This window comes from Oncorhynchus mykiss, chromosome 3 (assembly GCF_013265735.2).
Source record: "Oncorhynchus mykiss isolate Arlee chromosome 3, USDA_OmykA_1.1, whole genome shotgun sequence".
In the NCBI taxonomy this organism is placed as follows: domain Eukaryota; kingdom Metazoa; phylum Chordata; class Actinopteri; order Salmoniformes; family Salmonidae; genus Oncorhynchus; species Oncorhynchus mykiss.
The window spans coordinates 11,224,232-11,246,394 of NC_048567.1; the positions used below are offsets into that span (position 1 = coordinate 11,224,232).

A 22,163-nucleotide genomic window follows, 5' to 3' on the forward strand; every position below is an offset into this window, starting at 1 on the left:
CCCTGCTCAAGAAAGCAGCACATATACATGCCCGTCTGAAGTTTGCCTATGAACATCTGAATGATTCAGAGGGGTGAAAGTGAAAGTGAAAGTGTTGTGGTCAGATGAGACCAAAATGGAGCTCTTTGGCATCAACTCAACTCGCCGTGTTTGGAGGAGGAGGAATGCTGTCTATGACCCCAAGAACACCATCCCCACCGTCAAACATGGAGGTGGAAACATTATGCTTTGGGGGTGTTTTTCTGCTAAGGAGACAGGACAACTTCACCGCAACAAAAGGGACGATGGACGGGCCATGTACCATCAAATCTTGGGGGAGAACCTCCTTCCCTCAGCTAGGGCATTGAAAATGGGTCGTGGATGGGTATTCCAGCATGACAATGACCCAAAACACATGGCCAAGGCAACAAAGGAGTGGTTCAAGAAGAAGCACATTAAGGTCCTGGAGATGTGTGCAAACCTGGTGGCCAACTACAAGAAACATCTGACCTCTGTGATTGCCAACAAGGGTTTTGCCACCAAGTACTTAGTCATGTTTTGTAGAGGGGTCAAATACTTATTTCCGTCATTAAAATGCAAATAAATGTATAACTTTTTTGACATGCGTTTTTCTGGATTTGTTTGTTGTTATTCTGTCTCTCACTGTTGAAATAAACATACCATTAAAATGATAGACTGATCATTTCTTTGTCAGTGGGCAAACAGACAAAATCAGCAGGGGATCAAATACTTTTTTCCCTCACTGGACAGTATAGGCTTCAGATGCCTGGCTGGCCTATCATAGCTATGCTAATGAGGAGTTCAGTAGTAAAATTCTCCAAATAGTACATCAAAACATAGATTCCGGGTTTGGCCAGTATGATAGTAGAATTCTTTGACAGCATGATAACAGTTTCTTCAAGACAATTAGATTGAGAGAATGTGTGGAGGAACTTGGAAGAATCTCAGATGTTGTCCAAATCATGTATCAGATAGGGGTAAAGGCAATATATGGAGCAGAGCCATTCGACCTCTATGGAACAATGACATTCAACCACTATGGAACAATGACATTCAACCACTACTAGTACTTAGAAAGTCTACATTGACCTCAGTATGATGTATAGTGGCAACACAGTTTTTGGAGTGAGATCTCACAATCTACTAAAGACAACCGATTGCTTTGTGTGTAAAGACTTCTATATATTATATATATCATAGAATTAAGCCCTACCAAATAGAATTTATCATAGACTAGATCTAACCTTTATATTTTTAATCAGACCGTTTCTAAGAGTGAATTTCTAGTCATTTTAACAACCTACCAAGTGTGAAGTATATGACCACAGTAGAAGACGATATATGATTTGTTAGGCACATAGATTTGTAAGGAACATCCTGAAAATAGTTGTTCCAACAAGGCATCTGCATTAAATGAGAGTATATACCAACACTAAAGTAATAGTATTTATTGTGACAACAACATGCTAAAGGTGTCTAAAAATCTTGAAACTTCAGTGGTGTAATACAATATTGTGATTGTGGAGTCTTGTGTAGGTTTTGACCAGGTTAGTTGTTGTTATACATGGTTGTAAGTTATTTCTATTACATTGTAGCTAGTGTACATGTGATGTTGTTACTCATTGATAACTGAGCACTTTTCTACCTTTTGGCCTAAAACAACATTTGACCTATCATCACTTTGGCAATCTGGCTTTTCTTCGATGGTTGTGAATGTGGTGTGTACATATACAGTATGTTAATAAGTGTCTGTTACAAAATACATTCCTGTTATGATAGCTTTCCTCATAGCTTCCATCACTCATTTCATCATGTTTCTGGCACTGCTGCTTGCACTCTGCACATACTACTGAATGTTGCTATGGTGGTGTACTCTACCATTCGCTGCCATACATATTGTGCTAACATGATGTTAATGTGTATAATATGAATGCGGTGGTTTAATGGGCGCTCTTGTGTATTAATACATTTTTTTTAGTATGTAAATGTTCCACTGTACAGGAGATTTTTATTTCTTCAAAAATGACCTTTATTGGCCCAATAATTAGTCATTACAGAATTTTTTTCATTTTAACAACCTAGAAAGTTAAAGACAAGCCGCCCTCCTCGTCCACTGTACATAAAAAAAACCTGACGCCCCACGCCCCTATAAAACCCCCAGTGCGACTGAGAGAGAGAGAGAGAGCGAGAGAGCTAAACAGATATAGCTGAATGAGTCAATGACAACTGTATAATTATTGTTCTATTGTGTTGTAATAAAGAGTCACTCAAGCTTTGAGTATGTTTTTGTTTTAAAGGGAATCTGTGAATTTTTGTGCCATTGAAAAATCAGAAGTCTGATATTCTCAGTAGGTTTTTTTTTTTGAGAACGTTTTGTGCTCAGTCTTTGTAATGTTCGTCATAAAACAACAACATTCGGCTTTGCTGTGTCTCCTCAAAGACATACATGCACTTTCCTTGAATCTGTGTGTGTCAACCTCACTGTATGTATTCTGTGTGGTTTATTCTGTGGTTCTTTCTGTGTTTATGTAATACTATATCTTGGTAACAAATGCTGCCTGGTGGAAACTACATTTCCCATAATACAACACAAAACCTCCTCTGCCTTGTAGAACTCACTGAACACTGTAACAACGTAATGATGTTCGACGTTTGACCTGGAAATAAAGCCACTAGTGACAATACCAACTGGTGAGTGCTGATTCCTTGTACAGTCCAACACTCAACTCCCAGTTAGTGCAACAAAAGTTCAGTGCACATCCCCAGTCCTCATTCAATTATTTGTCATTTTCTCCTGATACCCCTGATTCTCCTGATACAGTGTCTGCATGTCCTGGTTTAGTACACACATTTACCACAGTGCCAAGCAGTTGCATTAGACAGAGGTCTACTGTTACTGTAGGCTAGATTAGATGGATTACATTTCTTACTGTCTCTGCCTCCCTTAATGAGGATCACAGTTCAGCAGATACTTCTCCAATCTCTGAGGGGTTAAATGAGGAAGACGCATTTCAGTTGAATGCATTCAGTTGTACAAATGAGTATGTATCCCCCTTTCCCTTTCCTTTCAATGGAAAATCTACTGAACGTTTAGTCACTGCAGAGAATTGTCGCATGAAAGTCAGATGCACAATTGAAAGCATCCTGTCGGGCTGTATCACCGCCTGGTACAGCAACTGCACCCCGCACAACCGCAAGGCTCTCCAGAGGGTGGTGCAGTATGCCCAATGCATTCCCAGGGGCAAACTACCCATCCTCCAAGACACCTACAGCATCCCATGTCACAGGAAGGCCAACAAAAATCATCAAGGACATCAACCACCCAAGCCACTGCCTGTTCACCCCGCTGTCATCCAGAAGGTGGGGTCAGTACAGGTGCATCAAAGCTGGGACCAAGAGACTGAAAAGCAGCTTCTATCTCAAGGCCATCAGACTGTTACAGCCAACACTAGCACATTAGAGGCTGCTGCCTATAGGCATAGACTAGGAATCACTAACCACTTTAAGGAATGGAACACGAGTCACTTTAATAATGTTTACATATCTGGCGTTAGTCATCTCGTATGTATATACTGTATTCTATACTATTCTTGGGTATCTCATTCACTTAATAATGTTTACATATCTGCTGTTAGTCATCTCGTATGTATATACTGTATTCTATACTATTCTAGGGTATCTCATTCACTTAATAATGTTTACATATCTGGCGTTAGTCATCTCGTATGTATATACTGTATTCTATACTATTCTAGGGTATCTTAGTCACAGCAGGCGTCAACAAGCTGTAGTAACCAGTCCTGACCAGCAGGTATCAACAAGCTGTAGAAACCAGTCCTGACCAACAGGTATCAACAAGCTGTAGAAACCAGTCCTGACCAGCAGGTATCAACAAGCTGTAGTAACCAGTCCTGACCAGCAGGTATCAACAAGCTGTAGAAACCAGCCCTGACCAGCAAGTATCAACAAGCTGTAGTAACCAGTCCTGACCAGCAGGTATCAACAAGCTGTAGAAACCAGTCCTGACCAGCAGGTATCAACAAGCTGTAGTAACCAGTCCTGACAAGCAGTTGTCAACAAGCTGTAGTAACCAGTCCTGACCAGCAGGTGTCAACAAGCTGTAGTAACCAGTCCTGACCAGCAGGTATCAACAAGCTGTAGTAACCAGTCCTGACCAGCAGGTATCAACAAGCTGTAGTAACCAGTCCTGACCAGCAGGCGTCAACAAGCTGTAGTAACCAGTCCTGACCAGCAGGTATCAACAAGCTGTAGAAACAAGTCCTGACCAGCAGGTATCAACAAGCTGTAGTAACCAGTCCTGACCAGCAGGTATCAACAAGCTGTAGTAAGCAGTCCTGACCAGCAGGTATCAACAAGCTGTAGTAACCAGTCCTGACCAGCAGGCGTCAACAAGCTGTAGTAACCAGTCCTGACCAGCAGTATCAACAAGCTGTAGTAACCAGTCCTGACCAGCAGGCGTCAACAAGCTGTAGTAACCATTCCTGACAAGCAGGTCAACAAGCTGTAGTAACCAGTCCTGACCAGCAGGCGTCAACAAGCTGTAGTAACCAGTCCTGACCAGCAGGTATCAACAAGCTGTAGTAACCAGTCCTGACCAGCAGGTATCAACAAGCTGTAGTAACCAGTCCTGACCAGCAAGCGTCAACAAGCTGTAGTAACCAGTCCTGACAAGCAGGTATCAACAAGCTGTAGTAACCAGTCCTGACCAGCAGGCGTCAACAAGATGTAGTAGACAGTCCTGACCAGCAAGCGTCAACAAACTGTAGTAACCAGTCCTGACTAGCAGGCGTCAACAAGCTGCAGTAACCAGTCCTGACCAGCAGGTATCAACAAACTGTAGTAACCAGTTCTGACCATCAGGTATCAACAAACTGTAGTAACCAGTCCTGACCAGCAGGTATCAACAAACTGTAGTAACCAGTCCTGACCAGCAGGTATCAACAAACTGTAGTAACCAGTCCTGACCAGCAGGTATCAACAAGCTGCAGTAACCAGTCCTGACCATCAGGTATCAACAAACTGTAGTAACCAGTCCTGACCAGCAGGCGTCAACAAGCTGCAGTAACCAGTCCTGACCAGCAGGTATCAACAAACTGTAGTAACCAGTCCTGACCGGCAGGTATCAACAAACTGTAGTAACCAGTCCTGACCGGCAGGTATCAACAAGCTGTAGTAACCAGTCCTGACCGGCAGGAATCAACAAGCTGTAGTAGCCAGTCCTGACCAGCAGGTATCAACAAACTGTAGTAACCAGTCCTGACCGGCAGGTATCAACAAGCTGTAGTAACCAGTCCTGACCAGCAGGTATCAACAAGCTGTAGTAACCATTCCTGACAAGCAGGTCAGCAAGCTGTAGTAACCAGTCCTGACCAGCAGGCGTCAACAAGCTGTAGTAACCAGTCCTGACCAGCAGGTATCAACAAGCTGTAGTAACCAGTCCTGACCAGCAGGTATCAACAAGCTGTAGTAACCAGTCCTGACCAGCAAGCGTCAACAAGCTGTAGTAACCAGTCCTGACAAGCAGGTATCAACAAGCTGTAGTAACCAGTCCTGACCAGCAGGCGTCAACAAGATGTAGTAGACAGTCCTGACCAGCAAGCGTCAACAAACTGTAGTAACCAGTCCTGACTAGCAGGTATCAACAAGCTGTAGTAACCAGTCCTGACCAGCAAGCGTCAACAAGCTGTAGTAACCAGTCCTGACAAGCAGGTATCAACAAGCTGTAGTAACCAGTCCTGACCAGCAGGCGTCAACAAGATGTAGTAGACTGTCCTGACCAGCAGGTATCAACAAGCTGTAGTAACCAGTCCTGACCAGCAGGCGTCAACAAGATGTAGTAACCAGTCCTGACCAGCAGGTATCAACAAACTGTAGTAACCAGTCCTGACTAGCAGGTATCAACAAGCTGCAGTAACCAGTCCTGACCAGCAGGTATCAACAAGCTGTAGTTACCAGTCCTGACCAGCAGGTATCAACAAGCTGTAGTAACCAGTCCTGACCAGCAGGCGTCAACAAGATGTAGTAGACAGTCCTGACCAGCAAGCTTCAACAAACTGTAGTAACCAGTCCTGACCAGCAGGTATCAACAAACTGTAGTAACCAGTCCTGACCAGCAAGCGTCAACAAACTGTAGTAACCAGTCCTGACTAGCAGGTATCAACAAACTGTAGTAACCAGTCCTGACCAGCAGGCGTCAACAAGCTGCAGTAACCAGTCCTGACCAGCAGGTATCAACAAACTGTAGTAACCAGTCCTGACCGGCAGGTATCAACAAACTGTAGTAACCAGTCCTGACCGGCAGGTATCAACAAGCTGTAGTAACCAGTCCTGACCGGCAGGAATCAACAAGCTGTAGTAGCCAGTCCTGACCAGCAGGTATCAACAAGCTGTAGTAACCAGTCCTGAACAGCAGGTATCAACAAGCTGTAGAAACCAGTCCTGACCAGCAGGTATCAACAAGCTGTAGAAACCAGTCCTGACCAGCAGGCGTCAACAAGCTGTAGAAACCAGTCCTGACCAGCAGGTATCAACAAGCTGTAGAAACCAGTCCTGACCAGCAGGTATCAACAAGCTGTAGTAACCAGTCCTGACCAGCAGGTATCTACAAGCTGTAGTAACAAGTCCTGACCAGCAGGTATCAACAAGCTGTAGTAACCAGTCCTGACCAGCAGGTATCAACAAGCTGTAGTAACCAGTCCTGACCAGCAGGTATCAACAAGCTGTAGAAACCAGTCTTGACCAGCAGGTATCAACAAGCTGTAGTAACCAGTCCTGACCAGCAGGTATCAACAAGCTGTAGTAACCAGTCCTGACCAGCAGGTATCAACAAGCTGTAGTAACCAGTCCTGATCAGCAGGTATCAACAAGCTGTAGAAACCAGTCCTGACCAGCAGGTATCAACAAGCTGTAGAAACCAGTCCTGACCAGCAGGCGTCAACAAGCTGTAGAAACCAGTCCTGACCAGCAGGTATCAACAAGCTGTAGAAACCAGCCCTGACCAGCAGGTGTCAACAAGCTGTAGTAACCAGTCCTGACCAGCAGGTATCAACAAGCTGTAGAAACCAGTCCTGACCAGCAGGTATCAACAAGCTGTAGTAACCAGTCCTGACCAGCAGGTATCAACAAGCTGTAGTAACAAGTCCTGACCAGCAGGTATCAACAAGCTGTAGTAACCAGTCCTGACCAGCAGGTATCAACAAGCTGTAGTAACCAGTCCTGACCAGCAGGCATCAACAAGCTGTAGTAACCAGTCCTGACCAGCAGGTGTCAACAAGCTGTAGTAACCAGTCCTGACCAGCAGGCGTCAACAAGCTGTAGTAACCAGTCCTGACCGACAGGCGTCAACAGGCAGGAGAAACCAGTCCTGACCAGCAAGTGTCAACAAGCTGTAGTAACCAGTCCTTAACCGGCAGTTGTCAACAAGCTGTAGTAACCAGTCATGACCGACAGGCGTCAACAGGCTGGAGAAACCAGTCCTGACCAGCAAGTGTCAACAAGCTGTAGTAACCAGTCCAGACCAGCAAGTGTCAACAAGCTGTAGAAACCAGTCCTGACCAGCAGGTATCAACAAGCTGTAGTAACCAGTCCTGACCAGCAGGTATCAACAAGCTGTTGTAACCAGTCCTGACCAGCAGGCGTCAATAAGCTGTAGTAACCAGTCATGACCAGCAGGCGTCAACAAGTTGTAGTAACCAGTCCTGACCAGCAGGCATCACTAGTGGACAATGGGCTTCTGCTGGCATGATCTCCACGTTGTCTTTGGGGAGATGCGTGTTTAGATACTGTCTGGGTGAGCAATCCCATGAGAGGGTGTGTGCGTGTGTGTGTGTGTGTAGTGTGTGTGTGTAGTGTGTGTGTGTGTGTGTGTAAGTGTGTAGTGTGTGTGTGTGTGTGTGTGTGTGTGTGTGTGTGTGTGTGTGTGTGTGTGTGTGTGTGTGTGTGTGTGTGTGTGTGTTGTGTGTAGTGTGTGTGTGTGTGTGTGTGTGTGTGTGTGTGTGTGTGTGTGTGTAGTGTGTCAGAGAGAGAGCCAGACAGAGAAAGACAGTGAGAGAGAAAAAGAGAGAGATAGCACAGAAAGGAGCCAGAGAGAGCATGTGTCTAAATTATGATGATTTCCATGAAAAGTATGACAACAAAAAAACATTGGCACTCTCTCCCCCCCCCACAGCTCCAAGAAATGCATGTTGTTAAAAACAGTAAAATATGCTAGTGATGCCATAGTTTCATGCCACCCGAAGAGCCAGCCTGAATTAATGTGTGTTTACACAAAATTATAACATAGAGGATAAGGATATCTGGGTATGTCTAGACAGTGGTTCTCGCGCAACCGCAAACCAGCCAAACTCGTTTGACGATTTTTCCACCACACTCTGTCGTTCTCGTTTCCATTATGAATGTGGAGTGTTTACCTCACGCCTGGCACAATATTGGTGCTGGCGTCGTTTTTTCCTTCACTCTGAAAATGATTTGTTCTCCTTCCCCCATCTATCTCTCTCTGAAATAGAGCAGACAGACTCCTCCTCTCAGTCCCCAGTTTGTTTAACAAACTCTCTCTGAAATAGAGCAGACAGACTCCTCCCAGTCCCCCCCCCCCCACCTCTCTCTCTCTCTCACTCTCCCTCTCTCTCTCTCATTCTCTCTCTTTCTCTCTCTTTCATGCTCCCTCCCTCCTCCCTCTCTGGGTTAGTGTCATTCTGTAGTGGAGATGTGGAGTGTCCTTCTTTCTCTCTCTCTGTTTCTCCAGCCTAATTTAGCTGAGGAAGGTAAGAAACTACTTTACCTCTGTATTCCTATATAAGACAGTGTGCGTGTTTGTATTAGTGTGATTGTGAGTGATGGGGAGTTTGCTTTTTGTGTGTTTTTGTGTGTTTGTACATTTGTGAGTGTGTGTGTTTGCGTGCAATGAATGTGGCTCTGTGTGTGAATGTATGTGTGTATGTGTATGTGTGTTGTGCACTTGTGTATGTTCAAGAGTGATGGAGAGTTGGTTTGGCTCTGTATGTGTGTATGTATGTGTGTGTGAGAGTGTGTGCATGCGTGTGTGTGTCTCCATGTTATAGTGTGTCAGACAGGACTTAGTTGGCATGGGAAAGCTAGGTTCTCCATGGGGCCGGTCAAGTTCTCACAACAAAAGAATACAAATGTGGGGCATAATCAAAATGATTAATACGTTGCATAACCCTTCTCTCCCTCTGAACCCTGCCACCCCCCACTCATGATATCATGAATGTGACAGTTAAAGACCCCCTGCCTCCCTCCCTATTCAGCTCCACTACAGCCACAGTACTCCCTACCAGCACGCCTTCTCCTCCTCCACCACCTCTCCTTCCCTCCTCCTCTTCCTCCACCTCCATCTCTTCTCCCCTTGTCCTCGTCCACCCCTCCTCCTCCTCCTCCTCCTCCTCCTCCTCCTCCACCACCTCTCCTCCCCTCCTCCTCTTTCTCCTCCTCCTCCACCTCCATCTCTTCTCCCCTTGTCCTCATCCACCCCTCCTCCTCCTCCTCCTCCTCCTCCTCCTCCTCCTCCTCCTCCTCCTCCTCCTCCACCACCTCTCCTCCCCTCCTCCTCTTTCTCCTCCTCCTCCACCTCCATCTCTTCTCCCCTTGTCTTCGTCCAACCCTCCTCCCCTCCTCCACCTCTCTTCCCCTCCCCTTCCCTCCTCCACCTCTCCTCCTCCCCTCCTCCTCATCCTACTCCACCCCTCCTCCCCTCCTCATCCTACTCCACCCCTCCTCCCCTCCTCCCCTCCTCCTTTTCCTCATCCTTCTCCACCCCTCCTCCCCTCCTCCTCCTCATCCTCCTCCACCCCTTCTCCTCTCCTCCTCTTCCTCTTCATCCTCCTCCACCCCTCCTCCCCTCCTCCTCCCCTCCTCCTCCTCCACCTCCATCTCTTCTCCCCTTGTCTTTGTCCAACCCTCCTCCCCTCCTTCTCCTCCACTCCTCCACCTCTCTTCCCCTCCCCTTCCCTCCTCCATCTCTCCTCCTCCCCTCCTCCTCATCCTACTCCACCCCTCCTCCCCTCCTCCACTTCACCACCTCTCCTCCCCTCCTCCTCTTCCTCCTCCTCCTCCACCTCCATTTCTTCTCCCCTTGTCCTCGTCCACCCCTCCTCCACTTCACCACCTCTCCTCCCCTCCTCCACTTCACCACCTCTCCTCCCCTCCTCCTCTTTCTCCTCCTCCTCCCCTCCTCCTCCTCATCCTCCTCCCCCCTCCTCCCCTCCTCATCCTCCTCCACCCCTTCTCTTCTCCTCCTCTTCCTCCTCATCCTACTCCACCCCTCCTCCCCTCCTCATCCTCCTCCACCCCTCCTCCCCTCCTCATCCTCTCTTCCCCTCCTCCACCTCTCCTCCCCTTCCCTCCTTGTGTGTGTGTGTGTGTGTGTGTGTGTGTGTGTGTGTGTGTGTGTGTGTGTGTGTGTGTGTGTGTGTGTGTGTGTGTGTGTGTGTGTGTGTGTGTGTGTGTGCGTGTGTGTGTGCGCGCGTGCGCCTTTATGTGCGTGTATGTGTGCATGCGCAGGTGTAATTCTTTGTCTGTGTGGTGTGTACATGTGTGTGTGACTTAGTATATGTCTATATGGTCATTACACATTTGTGCATTCTGTCTCCATCTCTTGGAGAGGCCTCTGCATATATTTAATCTGAAAAGCACTGGAAAGCTCCTCTTCTATTTTAAAGAAGAGCGATGATGGGTGATATGCAGTGATTGATGTGTATGAGTGGTTATTCATGATGGGTGATGTGCAGTGATTGGTGTGTATGAGTGGTTATTCATGATGGGTGATGTGCAGTGATTGATGTGTATGAGTGGTTATTCATGATGGCTCTGTCTATGTGTGTCAAAGCAGGGGAGGAAACTGCTCTATCTAGCTCCACAGATTTGAGCTGCAGCGTATGTAACAGATGGTCTTTACTAAGATGAAATGTGGTGTGTGTGTGGGGGGGGGGGGGGGGGGGGTAGATTGTCACTGGCACACAGATTCTGTTGATGTGCTGAATGATTGACAGAGCTCTTTCTCTAATGATGTATTAAGCTGATAGCACAGAACTCCATCTAAAACCGACATAAAACCAGTTAGTTATGCCAAGAACTGATGGTGGTAGGAGGTTGTGATTTAATTGAAATTAAATGAATGTCTGTCAGTTTGACAGACTGCCTCTATGTATGTGACCATGTGTTTAGTGTCTGTGGGATCTGGTGTCTGTTTTTGTCTTTCTTGGCTGTGTGTGTTGTGAGTCAGTGTGCAAGTGTGAATACATGTTTCTTGTTCTGCATGCACCAATGAGTATATCTATGTCTGTCTGTAAGGTTCCTCAGAGAGTTGTGGTTGTTGAATCTTGTGTTGTGTTTGTCCAGTGAATTCCCTGTCCAGAGGCTACTCTACACTGCTTTGGGTTGAACAACTGACGATTTATGTCTCTGTGTGTGTTAGTGTGTATGCGTGTGTGTCGTGGCTCACTATGGTGGCTGAAAGGTGTTGGTGTGTACACTCCTATAGCCAGGTAGGAGCCAACGATCACAACATACCAAAGAGATTGACAAGGTGCTGATTGATGCGTATTAAACATGAAGAAACTAGATAAATCTCTCATACTCCTTTTTCTGTAGTGTCCTCCTCTGTGGCAACATGTTCGTCCTTTGAAGAAGAACATCTAATAACTGGGTTACTACTCTAAGGTATCCTGTCTGTGTTTTTCCATCTATCACTCTCCGTTGAGTTTAGCTGTTCAACAGGTCTCCGCGGGTCTCCTCTGAGTTAGGGAAGACTGCTTTCAGTTACTATGCCCCTCCGTCCTGGAATGACCTACAGTTCATTCTAAAACGTCATTATCTGGTCCCAGAAGGTGAATTTAGGCCTCTGATTTAAAAAAACGTGACCAATGAAAACTGCCCTTGTTTTGATTGACTGTATGTGTTTGTTTCTACTGCCCTTTTGAACGGGACGTGATTTATTTGAAATGTTGTAACTCATTTTGTAGTGATCGTTGTTAAATGTGTTTCTCACGTTGCTTGAACTGTGGTTCTCAGGGCACCATTGAAAATGAGACCCTGGTCTTAATGGGTTTCCGCTGGTTAAATGAAGGTTAATAAATCAACTAAAAAAGCTGTTGACTTGTGTTGGGTTCAACACTAACCGGGATGCACCAACAGGAGACAGGCCGGATCACCTCAGGCACTAGAAGAAATGCCTGAATGGACTGACAGTGATAACCAATTTGTTTATTTTCAAAAATATCCCCACTTATGTTTTGGTAGGCTGTAACGCTAAACTTTTATGACAGTGGGATAAATCAGGGTCACACAGAGTTTTTCTTGGTAGTCTCAAACAAATCAACTTTGAAACAAAAGTTTCCACCTCACACACATGGTTATGGGCTTAAAAAAAGAAGACACCTGTACTGTGTCAGATAAATATATAGTTGAAATGTATTAAATATTGAGTTTTCATCCCAATATTACACTTCATATACATCACAGTAGACTGGACAAAACTGTTCGACATAGAAACACTGGGTTTTCAGCAGTTTTTTTTTAATAAAGTTGATTAATTGTGAAATTATAAAAATAATATTAATAACATTCCACCCATGAGGCCACTAGGGGGCGATTTGGTCATTTGACTGCAGGAAAGGGCTATAACATGATTGGCACTGATAACGATGGCCAGTGTCTATAGGATATGATTCATATTTTCAGTTCATCCTGACTTTGAAAACAACAGACTTTAGTGTTAAATGCCTAACAGCAGACGTTAGTGTTAAATGCCTAACAGCAGACTTTAGTGTTAAATGCCTAACAGCAGACTTTAGTGTTAAATGCCTAACAGCAGACTTTAGTGTTAAATGCCTAACAGCAGACTTTAGTGTTAAATGCCTAACAGCAGACTTTAGTGTTAAATGCCTAACAGCAGACTTTAGTGTTAAATGCCTAACAGCAGACTCAGTGTTAAATGCCTAACAGCAGACTTTAGTGTTAAATGCCTAACAGCAGACTCAGTGTTAAATGCCTAACAGCAGACTTTAGTGTTAAATGCCTAACAGCAGACTCAGTGTTAAATGCCTAACAGCAGACTTTAGTGTTAAATGCCTAACAGCAGACTCAGTGTTAAATGCCTAACAGCAGACTTTAGTGTTAAATGCCTAACAGCAGACATTAGTGTTAAATGCCTAACAGCAGACTTTAGTGTTAAATGCCTAACAGCAGACTTTAGTGTTAAATGCCTAACAGCAGACTTTAGTGTTAAATGCCTAACAGCAGACTCAGTGTTAAATGCCTAACAGCAGACTCAGTGTTAAATGCCTAACAGCAGACTTTAGTGTTAAATGCCTAACAGCAGACTTTAGTGTTAAATGCCTAACAGCAGACTCAGTGTTAAATGCCTAACAGCAGACTCAGTGTTAAATGCCTAACAGCAGACTTTAGTGTTAAATGCCTAACAGCAGACTTTAGTGTTAAATGCCTAACAGCAGACACAGTGTTAAATGCCTAACAGCAGACTCAGTGTTAAATGCCTAACAGCAGACTCAGTGTTAAATGCCTAACAGCAGACTTTAGTGTTAAATGCCTAACAGCAGACTTTAGTGTTAAATGCCTAACAGCAGACTCAGTGTTAAATGCCTAACAGCAGACTCAGTGTTAAATGCCTAACAGCAGACTCAGTGTTAAATGCCTAACAGCAGACTCAGTGTTAAATGCCTAACAGCAGACTCAGTGTTAAATGCCTAACAGCAGACTTTAGTGTTAAATGCCTAACAGCAGACTCAGTGTTAAATGCCTAACAGCAGACTCAGTGTTAAATGCCTAACAGCAGACTTTAGTGTTAAATGCCTAACAGCAGACTCAGTGTTAAATGCCTAACAGCAGACTCAGTGTTAAATGCCTAACAGCAGACTTTAGTGTTAAATGCCTAACAGCAGAATTGGCCTAATATGTATTTGTTTCTTGTTTATAACAGGCTGTCAGGCTGAGATGGGCCTCTCATCTAGCTGTGTGGGTTAGAGATAATAATTCTGTCAGTCTCACCAGAAAAGGACCCTTTTTAATGTTGATCTGGCCATCATGGTTCTCTTTTATAAATCATTCATTCAGAGCATTCTGTCCTACTGCTTGACCTGCTGGTCTGGGAATATCAAAGGTGCACAGAAAAATAGATTGGACAAAATAGTCAGGACTTGCAGAAAAATCATGCGGCAGCAACAGCAAGAACTGTCATCTCTCTACCCGGGCAGAGCCCTCCAGTACGCAAATAAAATAGCGTTTGACTCATCCCACCCAGTCCACCCCCTTCCCTCTGGTTGACTCATCCCACCCAGTCCACCCCCTTCCCTCTGGTTGACTCATCCCACCCAGTCCACCCCCTTCCCTCTGGTTGACTCATCCCACCCAGTCCACCCCCTTCCCTCTGGTTGACTCATCCCACCCAGTCCACCCCCTTCCCTCTGGTTGACTCATCCCACCCAGTCCACCCCCTTCCCTCTGGTTGACTCATCCCACTCAGTCCACCCCCTTCCCTCTGGTTGACTCATCCCACCCAGTCCACCCCCTTCCCTCTGGTTGACTCATCCCACCCAGTCCACCCCCTTCCCTCTGGTTGACTCATCCCACCCAGTCCACCCCCTTCCCTCTGGTTGACCCATCCCACCCAGTCCACCCCCTTCCCTCTGGTTGACTCATCCCACCCAGTCCACCCCCTTCCCTCTGGTTGACTCATCCCACCCAGTCCACCCCCTTCCCTCTGGTTGACTCATCCCACTCAGTCCACCCCCTTCCCTCTGGTTGACTCATCCCACCCAGTCCACCCCCTTCCCTCTGGTTGACTCATCCCACCCAGTCCACCCCCTTCCCTCTGGTTGACTCATCCCACTCAGTCCACCCCCTTCCCTCTGGTTGACTCATCCCACCCAGTCCACCCCCTTCCCTCTGGTTGACTCATCCCACCCAGTCCACCCCCTTCCCTCTGGTTGACTCATCCCACCCAGTCCACCCCCTTCCCTCTGGTTGACTCATCCCACCCAGTCCACCCCCTTCCCTCTGGTTGACTCATCCCACTCAGTCCACCCCCTTCCCTCTGGCCACAGGTACAGACTACATTTTTACATTTGAGTCATTTAGCAGACAATATTATCCAGAGCAACTAGGGTTAAGTGCCTTGCTTTTCTTCACCTAGTCGGCTCAGGGATTTGAACCAGCAACATTTCAGTTACTGGCCCAACACGCTTAACCGCTAGGCTACCTGCCACCAAGGAAATAAAAATAAATAGGGCCAAGTACTCTTTCATTCCGAATGCAATTCTGCAACTTAACAAAATATTGGAGTAATTACACTTAGCACTTGCACTTTGACTATGAAGTTGCACTTACCCTGCCTACTGGCTTGGAAATATCTTTCGCTATTTGTGGTTGTTTTTTCATTTTAATTTAAACATTTTACATGTGATATGTTCTATGGCTGCTGCAAAATGAATTGCCTCTCTGAGAACATTCAAGCTTTCTGAATCCGAAACTGAGGTCATTTGGGCCAGTGCTGGTAGCAGGTTCTGGCATTAATTGAGCAGATAATTGGCCTTATCTCTGGTGTGATAAGCTGTTCTTTCAGGGCATAAGAAATAAAAGAAAGTGTGATAAAACGGAGCGCGTGTCTCTCAGCGGGAGTCTTGGGACCGTGGAACCGCTTTAAAAGAGCAGCTCTCCCACTAAAAGCTCGCTATGTCCTTGAGGGCTGGCCGCCTGCATGCGTGCGCATATGGAGGTTGAAATGGCTTTGTGTGAGGCGAGAGGAGGACCCTACAACGACACAACAACACTACGACCCCTAGGTGAGCCAGGGCTTTGTTTTTGTTGGGACATTTTGGGGGGTCTTACATTGCGTGATGTGAGGATTATCTCCATGGTCGTGTCTGGTTTATCCATGGCTGAGTCATGCATCACTGTGATTCAAGAGCCATGAACCCCAAGGCGACATAGACCAAAGACCACTCACTGTCTGGCAGAGAAGAGTTAACTTATCTGTAGAGGAGAATAAAACCTTTTTAACTGAATAATACTAATAACTTGGGGAGGTGCTTGTATTTGTCCTTTTACACAAGTGTGTAATGCAAATGGGGTCACCATTGAACAGCACTCCTGGAGCAATTAGGGTTAAGTGCCTTGCTCAAGGGCACAGTGACAGATTTTTTTCCCAACTTGTCGGCTCCAGTATTCAAAGCAGCAACCTTTCGGTTACCGGCCCAACGCTCAACCTCGAATTAGCCCTCTACCAAGATAGCCTCATAATGAGCCAAACAGGATTGTGTCAGAAAAGGGAGAGAAAGGGTGAGAGAGGGAGAGTAACAGTTTGTTCATGGAATGGTTAGGCCTAGGCCTGCTTTTTGAGTAAGAGGAGGAACAAATGGTGAATGAATTCAAGCTAGCTGGATAACGTGCCAAATAGCCCAATAATATTAGTCTGAAACTGGAAAGAGAGACAGGGCCACAGAAGCTATGCCGACTGTGACACGGCGTGAGGCGTGAGGGGTCACTTGTCCTCTTTGTAACCAACAGTGAAGTTTTGATGACTCCCTTTGACTTGCGTGAGCTTATTTCTGGACTTGTGTTAATCCCCCGTTTTCCTCATTCCTCCCCTCCTCTCCCTCCCTCCATCCTTCCCTCCACTCTTTCCCTGTGTCTCTCTCTCGGTGGTTGTATGTAATGATGGAGGGTAGTAGAATCTGTCCTTGACTGACTGTCTGTGGATGGATGTAGCATCTGGAGCGTATTAAGAGACAGGGTGGAGATGGGTGGATAAATGGATGTAGCATCTGGAGCGTATTAAGAGACAGGGTGGAGATGGGTGGATAAATGGATGTAGCATCTGGAGCGTATTAAGAGACAGGGTGGAGATGGGTGGATAAATGGATGTAGCATCTGGAGCGTATTAAGAGACAGGGTGGAGATGGGTGGATAAATGGATGTAGCATCTGGAGCGTATTAAGAGACAGGGTGGAGATGGGTGGATAAATGGATGCAAGACAAAACACAACCACAGAGCTGCTTACTGGCTACTGTACCACGGAATGTTGTGCTGTGTGTGTGTGTGTGTGTGCGCGCATGTGCGTGTGCGTGTGCATGCGCGTGTGTGTGTGTGTGTGTGAGAGTTTTTGGCCATCTGTGTCAATGTGCATATTTTCCAGTGTGTAGGCCTGTCTGGTTGTGTTTCTGTGTTTGTCTATAAATGTCTATGTTGGGGTGTCTGTGCCACGATGTTTGTGTGCCTTACCTTCAGTGTGTGTGACTGTGTGTGTTTTGTAGGTGTGTTTGGGCCCATCGCAGAGAGGTGCTAAAGCATGACACACACACCTTTGGTGTCCATCAATATTAACAGGGAAGAGGTTGGTAGAGTGCTAACTGACTCTACTGCCTGGAAAGTATCAAGGCAGCCTACGTCTCCTTTTATATATGACTAATATGTACAGTACAAGACACTACTCACAGTGGGTGGCAGTGTATGTTAACAACTGTAGCTACATAGAAAGGAAGGCAGTGGGGGATGGAGGGATGGAAAAAAGAGAGAAAGAGAGAGAGGGCAAGCAAGTGAAGTGAACACACCAGTGACAGTGGGACAGAAACTAATGCCAGTCACCTTTACACTCCAGCAGAGAGTGGAGTGCATATTAACACCACAAGTGAGAGAGAAAAGAAGACAGAGAGACGTAAGGATTAGAGAGGGGGAGAACAACACCTTAGTTTTCTCTCTCTACCTCTGTCTGTCTTCCCAGGAGAGGAGATAAACACATACTGCACTCTGTCTGTCTGTCTTCCCCAAAGACAGGAGATAAACACATACTGCACTGTGTCTGTCTGTCTTCCTCAAAGACAGGAGATAAACACATACTGCACTGTGTCTGTCTGTCTGTCTTCCCCAAAGACAGGAGATAAACACATACTGCACTGTGTCTGTCTGTCTGTCTTCCCCAAAGGCAGGAGATAAACACATACTGCACTGTGTGATTTCTGTCTTCTTTAGTCTTTCTTTCATTCTGTCTCCTGTGTCCGTCCACCAGCCTTCCTTTCTTCCATTCTCTCTCTCTGTCCCTCTTCTGTCCGTCCACCAGCCTTCCTTTCTTCCATTCTCTCTCTCTGTCCCTCTTCTGTCCGTCCACCAGCCTTCCTTTCTTCCATTCTCTCTCTCTGTCCCTCTTCTGTCCGTCCACCAGCCTTCCTTTCTTCCATTCTCTCTCTCTGTCCCTCTTCTGTCCGTCCACCAGCCTTCCTTTCTTCCATTCTCTCTCTCTGCGGTGTCACAGCCCTTACCAAACAAACAGTGGCTCTGGCATCAATTATGAAACAGCATGTATCTCCTTATTTGAGGTACGGAGAAGCCTGCCCACTGTCACTTTACGGATGAATAATAGACTCACGTAGAGGAGGAGAGGATGAGATGGACACGGGGACAGATGGAAGGAAAGGGGGAGAAAAGACAGAGGTATAGAGGAGAGAGAGAATAATGAAAGTGGGATAGATAAATCCATTGGTACGCAGAGCAAGAGAGCGAGTGAAAGAGTGACCAGACAGACCACTGCATTAACACACCACTCAGGCCCAGATTGCAGACTCAGCAGATTTCTCATCTGTCAGGGACAACATTTGAGTGTCTTCCCTCTAAAATGGGGACTGGAGGCAGTAAAGGAGGTCTACTGCTGTTCACAGTACAGTTGTTGGTGTTTGTTTGCGGGCCTAACTTTTTGCATTCAGAAACTGGGGAGAACTAGAGTGTAACGGCTCTCATTGGTAGAAGGAAGAGTGGACCAAAGCGCAGCATGGAAAGTGTTCATGGTACTTTACTCAAAAACACCCAAACAAAAATAACAAACGCGAAAACTAAAGTGAACAGTTCTGTCAGGCACAGACACTAAACAGAAAACAAGATCCCACAAAACCCAAAAAGAAAATGACAACTTATATGTTATCCCCAATCAGAGACAACGATAGACAGCTTCCTCTGATTGGGAACCAGACACGGCCAAAAACAAAGAAATAGAAAACAGACTTTTCCACCCGAGTCACATCCTGACCTAACCAAACATAGAGAATAAAAAGGATCTTTAAGGTCAGGGCATGACAGTACCCCCCCCCCCCCCCCCCCAAAAGGTGTGGACTCCGGCCGCAAACCTGAACCTATAGGGGAGGGTCCGGGTGGGCATCTACTCTCGGTGGGGGCTCTGGTGCGGGACACAGACCCCGCTCCGCTTGAGGCTCCCCCCACTTCGGTGGCGCCTCTGGTGCAAGGATCGTTGCCGGGACCTCCGGACCGTAGATCATCGCTGCAGGCTCCGGCCTGGGGACCGTCGCTGCAGGCTCCAGACTGGGGACCATCGCTGGGGGCTCCGGACTGGGAACCGTCACTGGAGGCTCCGGACCAGGGACCATCGCTGGAGGCTTCGGGCCATGGATCATCACTGGAGGCTTCGGGCCATGGATCATCACTGGAGGCTTCGTACGTGGAGCCGGAACAGGTCTCACCGGACTGAGGAGACGTACAAGAAGCCTGGTGTGTGGAGCTGCCACAAGGCTTACCAGGCTGGGGAGACACACTGGAGGCCTGGTACGTGGAGCCGGAACCGGTCTCACCGGACTGAGGAGATGCACTGGAAGCCTGGTGCGTGGAGCAGACACCGGATACACAGGGCCGTGGAGGCGCACTGGAGGTCTCGAGCGTAGAGCTGGCACAACCCGTCCTGTCTGGATGCTTACTTTCGCCTAGCAAATGCGGGGCGTTGGCACAGGACGCACTGGGCTGTGAAGGCGCACTGGGGGACACAGTGCGCATCATCGCATAACACGGTGCCTGACCGGTCACACACTCCCCACGGTAAGCGCGGGGAGTTGTCTCAAGTCTAAACCCTGCCAATCTCCCCGTGTGCCCCCTTTTTTTGGGGGGGAGCTGCCCCTCGGGCTTCCGTTGTTGTCTTAACTCCTTGTATCGTCGCCGTTCCTCTCTCGCTGCCTCCGCCTGATTCCATGGCAGGGTCTTGTCCCCTGCCATTACCTCCTCCCAGGTCCAGGATGTCCTCCACTCATCTTTCTCCCGGGCCCAGGATCCCTGCTCCTCCTGGCCACGCTGCTTGGTCCTTTGGTTATGGGATCTTCTGTCACGTTCTCTGTCTTCAAACTCCCTATCATAAATGAGCCAAGGCGCAGCGTGCATGTAATTCCACATCTTTAATCGAAGTGAAACCTTCACAAAAAAACAGGTAAAACAGAATCAGAACGTGACGCAACCGTAGCGCACACAAACACTCACAGAAAATAAATAATTACCCAAAAGGAAAATGACAACTTATGTGATCCCCAATCAGAGACAACGATAGACAGCTGCCTCTGACTGGGAACCACACACACCAAAAACAAAGACAAAAACAAAGAAATAGAAAACATAGACTTTCCCACCCGAGTTACACCCTGACCTAACCAAACATAGAGAATAAAAAGGTCAGGGCGTGACATAGAGTGACAATAAATGTTAGAATTTGTTCAATTTATGGTTTATGGGTAATGTTAGGATTAACGTTAAAGATGAGGGTTTGTGGTTGAAATCCCATTTGTGATCAGAAAGTGCTGTAACGAAGTAGTCGTATTCTTTCCTGTCTACCAGGGCCAGATAGTGACTACAGACACATATCACCTCAACCACCGATACTGTCAGGGAAAGTCAGCAGGCTGATAATGTAAGACAAGCCAGAGGGCTCAGTCACCACACAGCAGATAATGATATTACATCCATAAGGTGATTCATTCATTAGTGTGTGTTATTGACACCGAGCTCAGCGCTACTCTGTAAAGACAATTATCCCTTGGGGCTGTGTGATATTGAAAAACAAAGGCAATTGAAAGGAGAGTAGTCAATGTTTCAGTGGCAAACCTTGTATTGTCATGCAACACGCTAGAGTAGTTGAATTCTGGCACTAGTTCCAATATAATTTCCAAGCGACACATATTCCATTGTAAATATAATGCCAATTTGAACGCCAACTGTCATGGAGCGGTTGATTTTCATCATGGAGGATAGTTTGAAGAGCTGACAGAAACAGAATTGACATCAATTCTCCGAAAATAACCTTTCCGTTCTCTTAGCTGAAGTGAGGCTTAGTTCCGTAGAGAAGAGATGTAAGATATGAGAGTCAGATTCCCGGCTCTTCACGTCTCTGACAAGAAGCTAAATAGTAGAGACATCAATATTACATTTCTATGATTTATGCATGAATCTGGTCCAAAGTAGAGGGTTAATTAAATGTGAAATGAGACATCCTTTAGTGTTGTGTTCTACCAGGATAAAGAAAGTCCCCGTATTCCTGAGGTCATAATGCATGATGAGGAGTGTGTGTGTGTGTGTGTGTGTGTGTGTGTGTGTGTGTGTGTGTGTGTGTGTGTGTGTGTGTGTGTGTGTGTGTGTGTGTGTGTGTGCGTGCATGTGCGTGCGTGCGTGCGTGCGTGCGTGCGTGCGTGTGTGTGTGTGCGTGTGTGTGTGTCTGTGTGTGTGTGAGTGTGTGTGTGTGTGTGTGTGTGTGTGTGTGTGTGTGTGTGTGTGTGTGCGTATGCATGCTTGTAGATTCTTCTTGCGCTTGCATATACAGTACCAGTCAAAGGTTTGGACACACCTACTCATTTAAGGGTTTTTCTTTATTTTACTATTTTCTACAATGCAGAATAATAGTGAAGACATCAATACTATGAAATGACACATATGGAATCATGTAGTAAACAAAAAAATGTTAAACAAGTCCAAATATATTTTATATTTGAGATTCTTCAAAGTAGCCACCCTTTGCCTTGATGACAGGTTTGCACACTCTTGGCATTCTCTCAACCAGCTTCATGAGGAAGTCACATGGATTGCATTTCTCTCCTTCTTAATGCGTTTGAGCCAATCAGTTGTGTTGTGACAAGGTAGGGGTGGTATACAGCAGATAGCCCTATTTGGTAAAAGACCAAGTCAATATTATGGCAAGAACATCTCAAATAAGCAAAGACAAACGACAGTCCATCATTACTTTAACACATGAAAGTCAGGAACACTGAAAGTTTCTTCAGGTGCAGTCGCAAAAACCATCAAGCTCTATGATGAAACTGGCTCTCATGAGGACCGCCACAGGAAAGAAAGACCCAGA

At 46.4% G+C, this 22,163-nt stretch overlaps 1 protein-coding gene across 2 annotated transcripts in view; it reads left to right on the plus strand.

Annotated features, from left to right (window-relative positions):
* The first annotated feature begins 8,677 nt into the window (after positions 1–8,677).
* The window catches only part of ephb6 (eph receptor B6), a 75,102-nt gene continuing 61,616 nt past the window's right edge, over positions 8,678–22,163 (plus strand). The window contains exon 1 of one of the 2 annotated variants that reach the window (XM_036968793.1): positions 8,678–8,783. In XM_036968793.1, coding sequence (XP_036824688.1) covers positions 8,726–8,783 — 58 coding nt within the window. In that variant the 5' untranslated portion in view covers positions 8,678–8,725. The remainder of the gene's footprint in view (positions 8,784–22,163) is intronic. The other variant, XM_036968791.1, reaches the window with a different exon arrangement.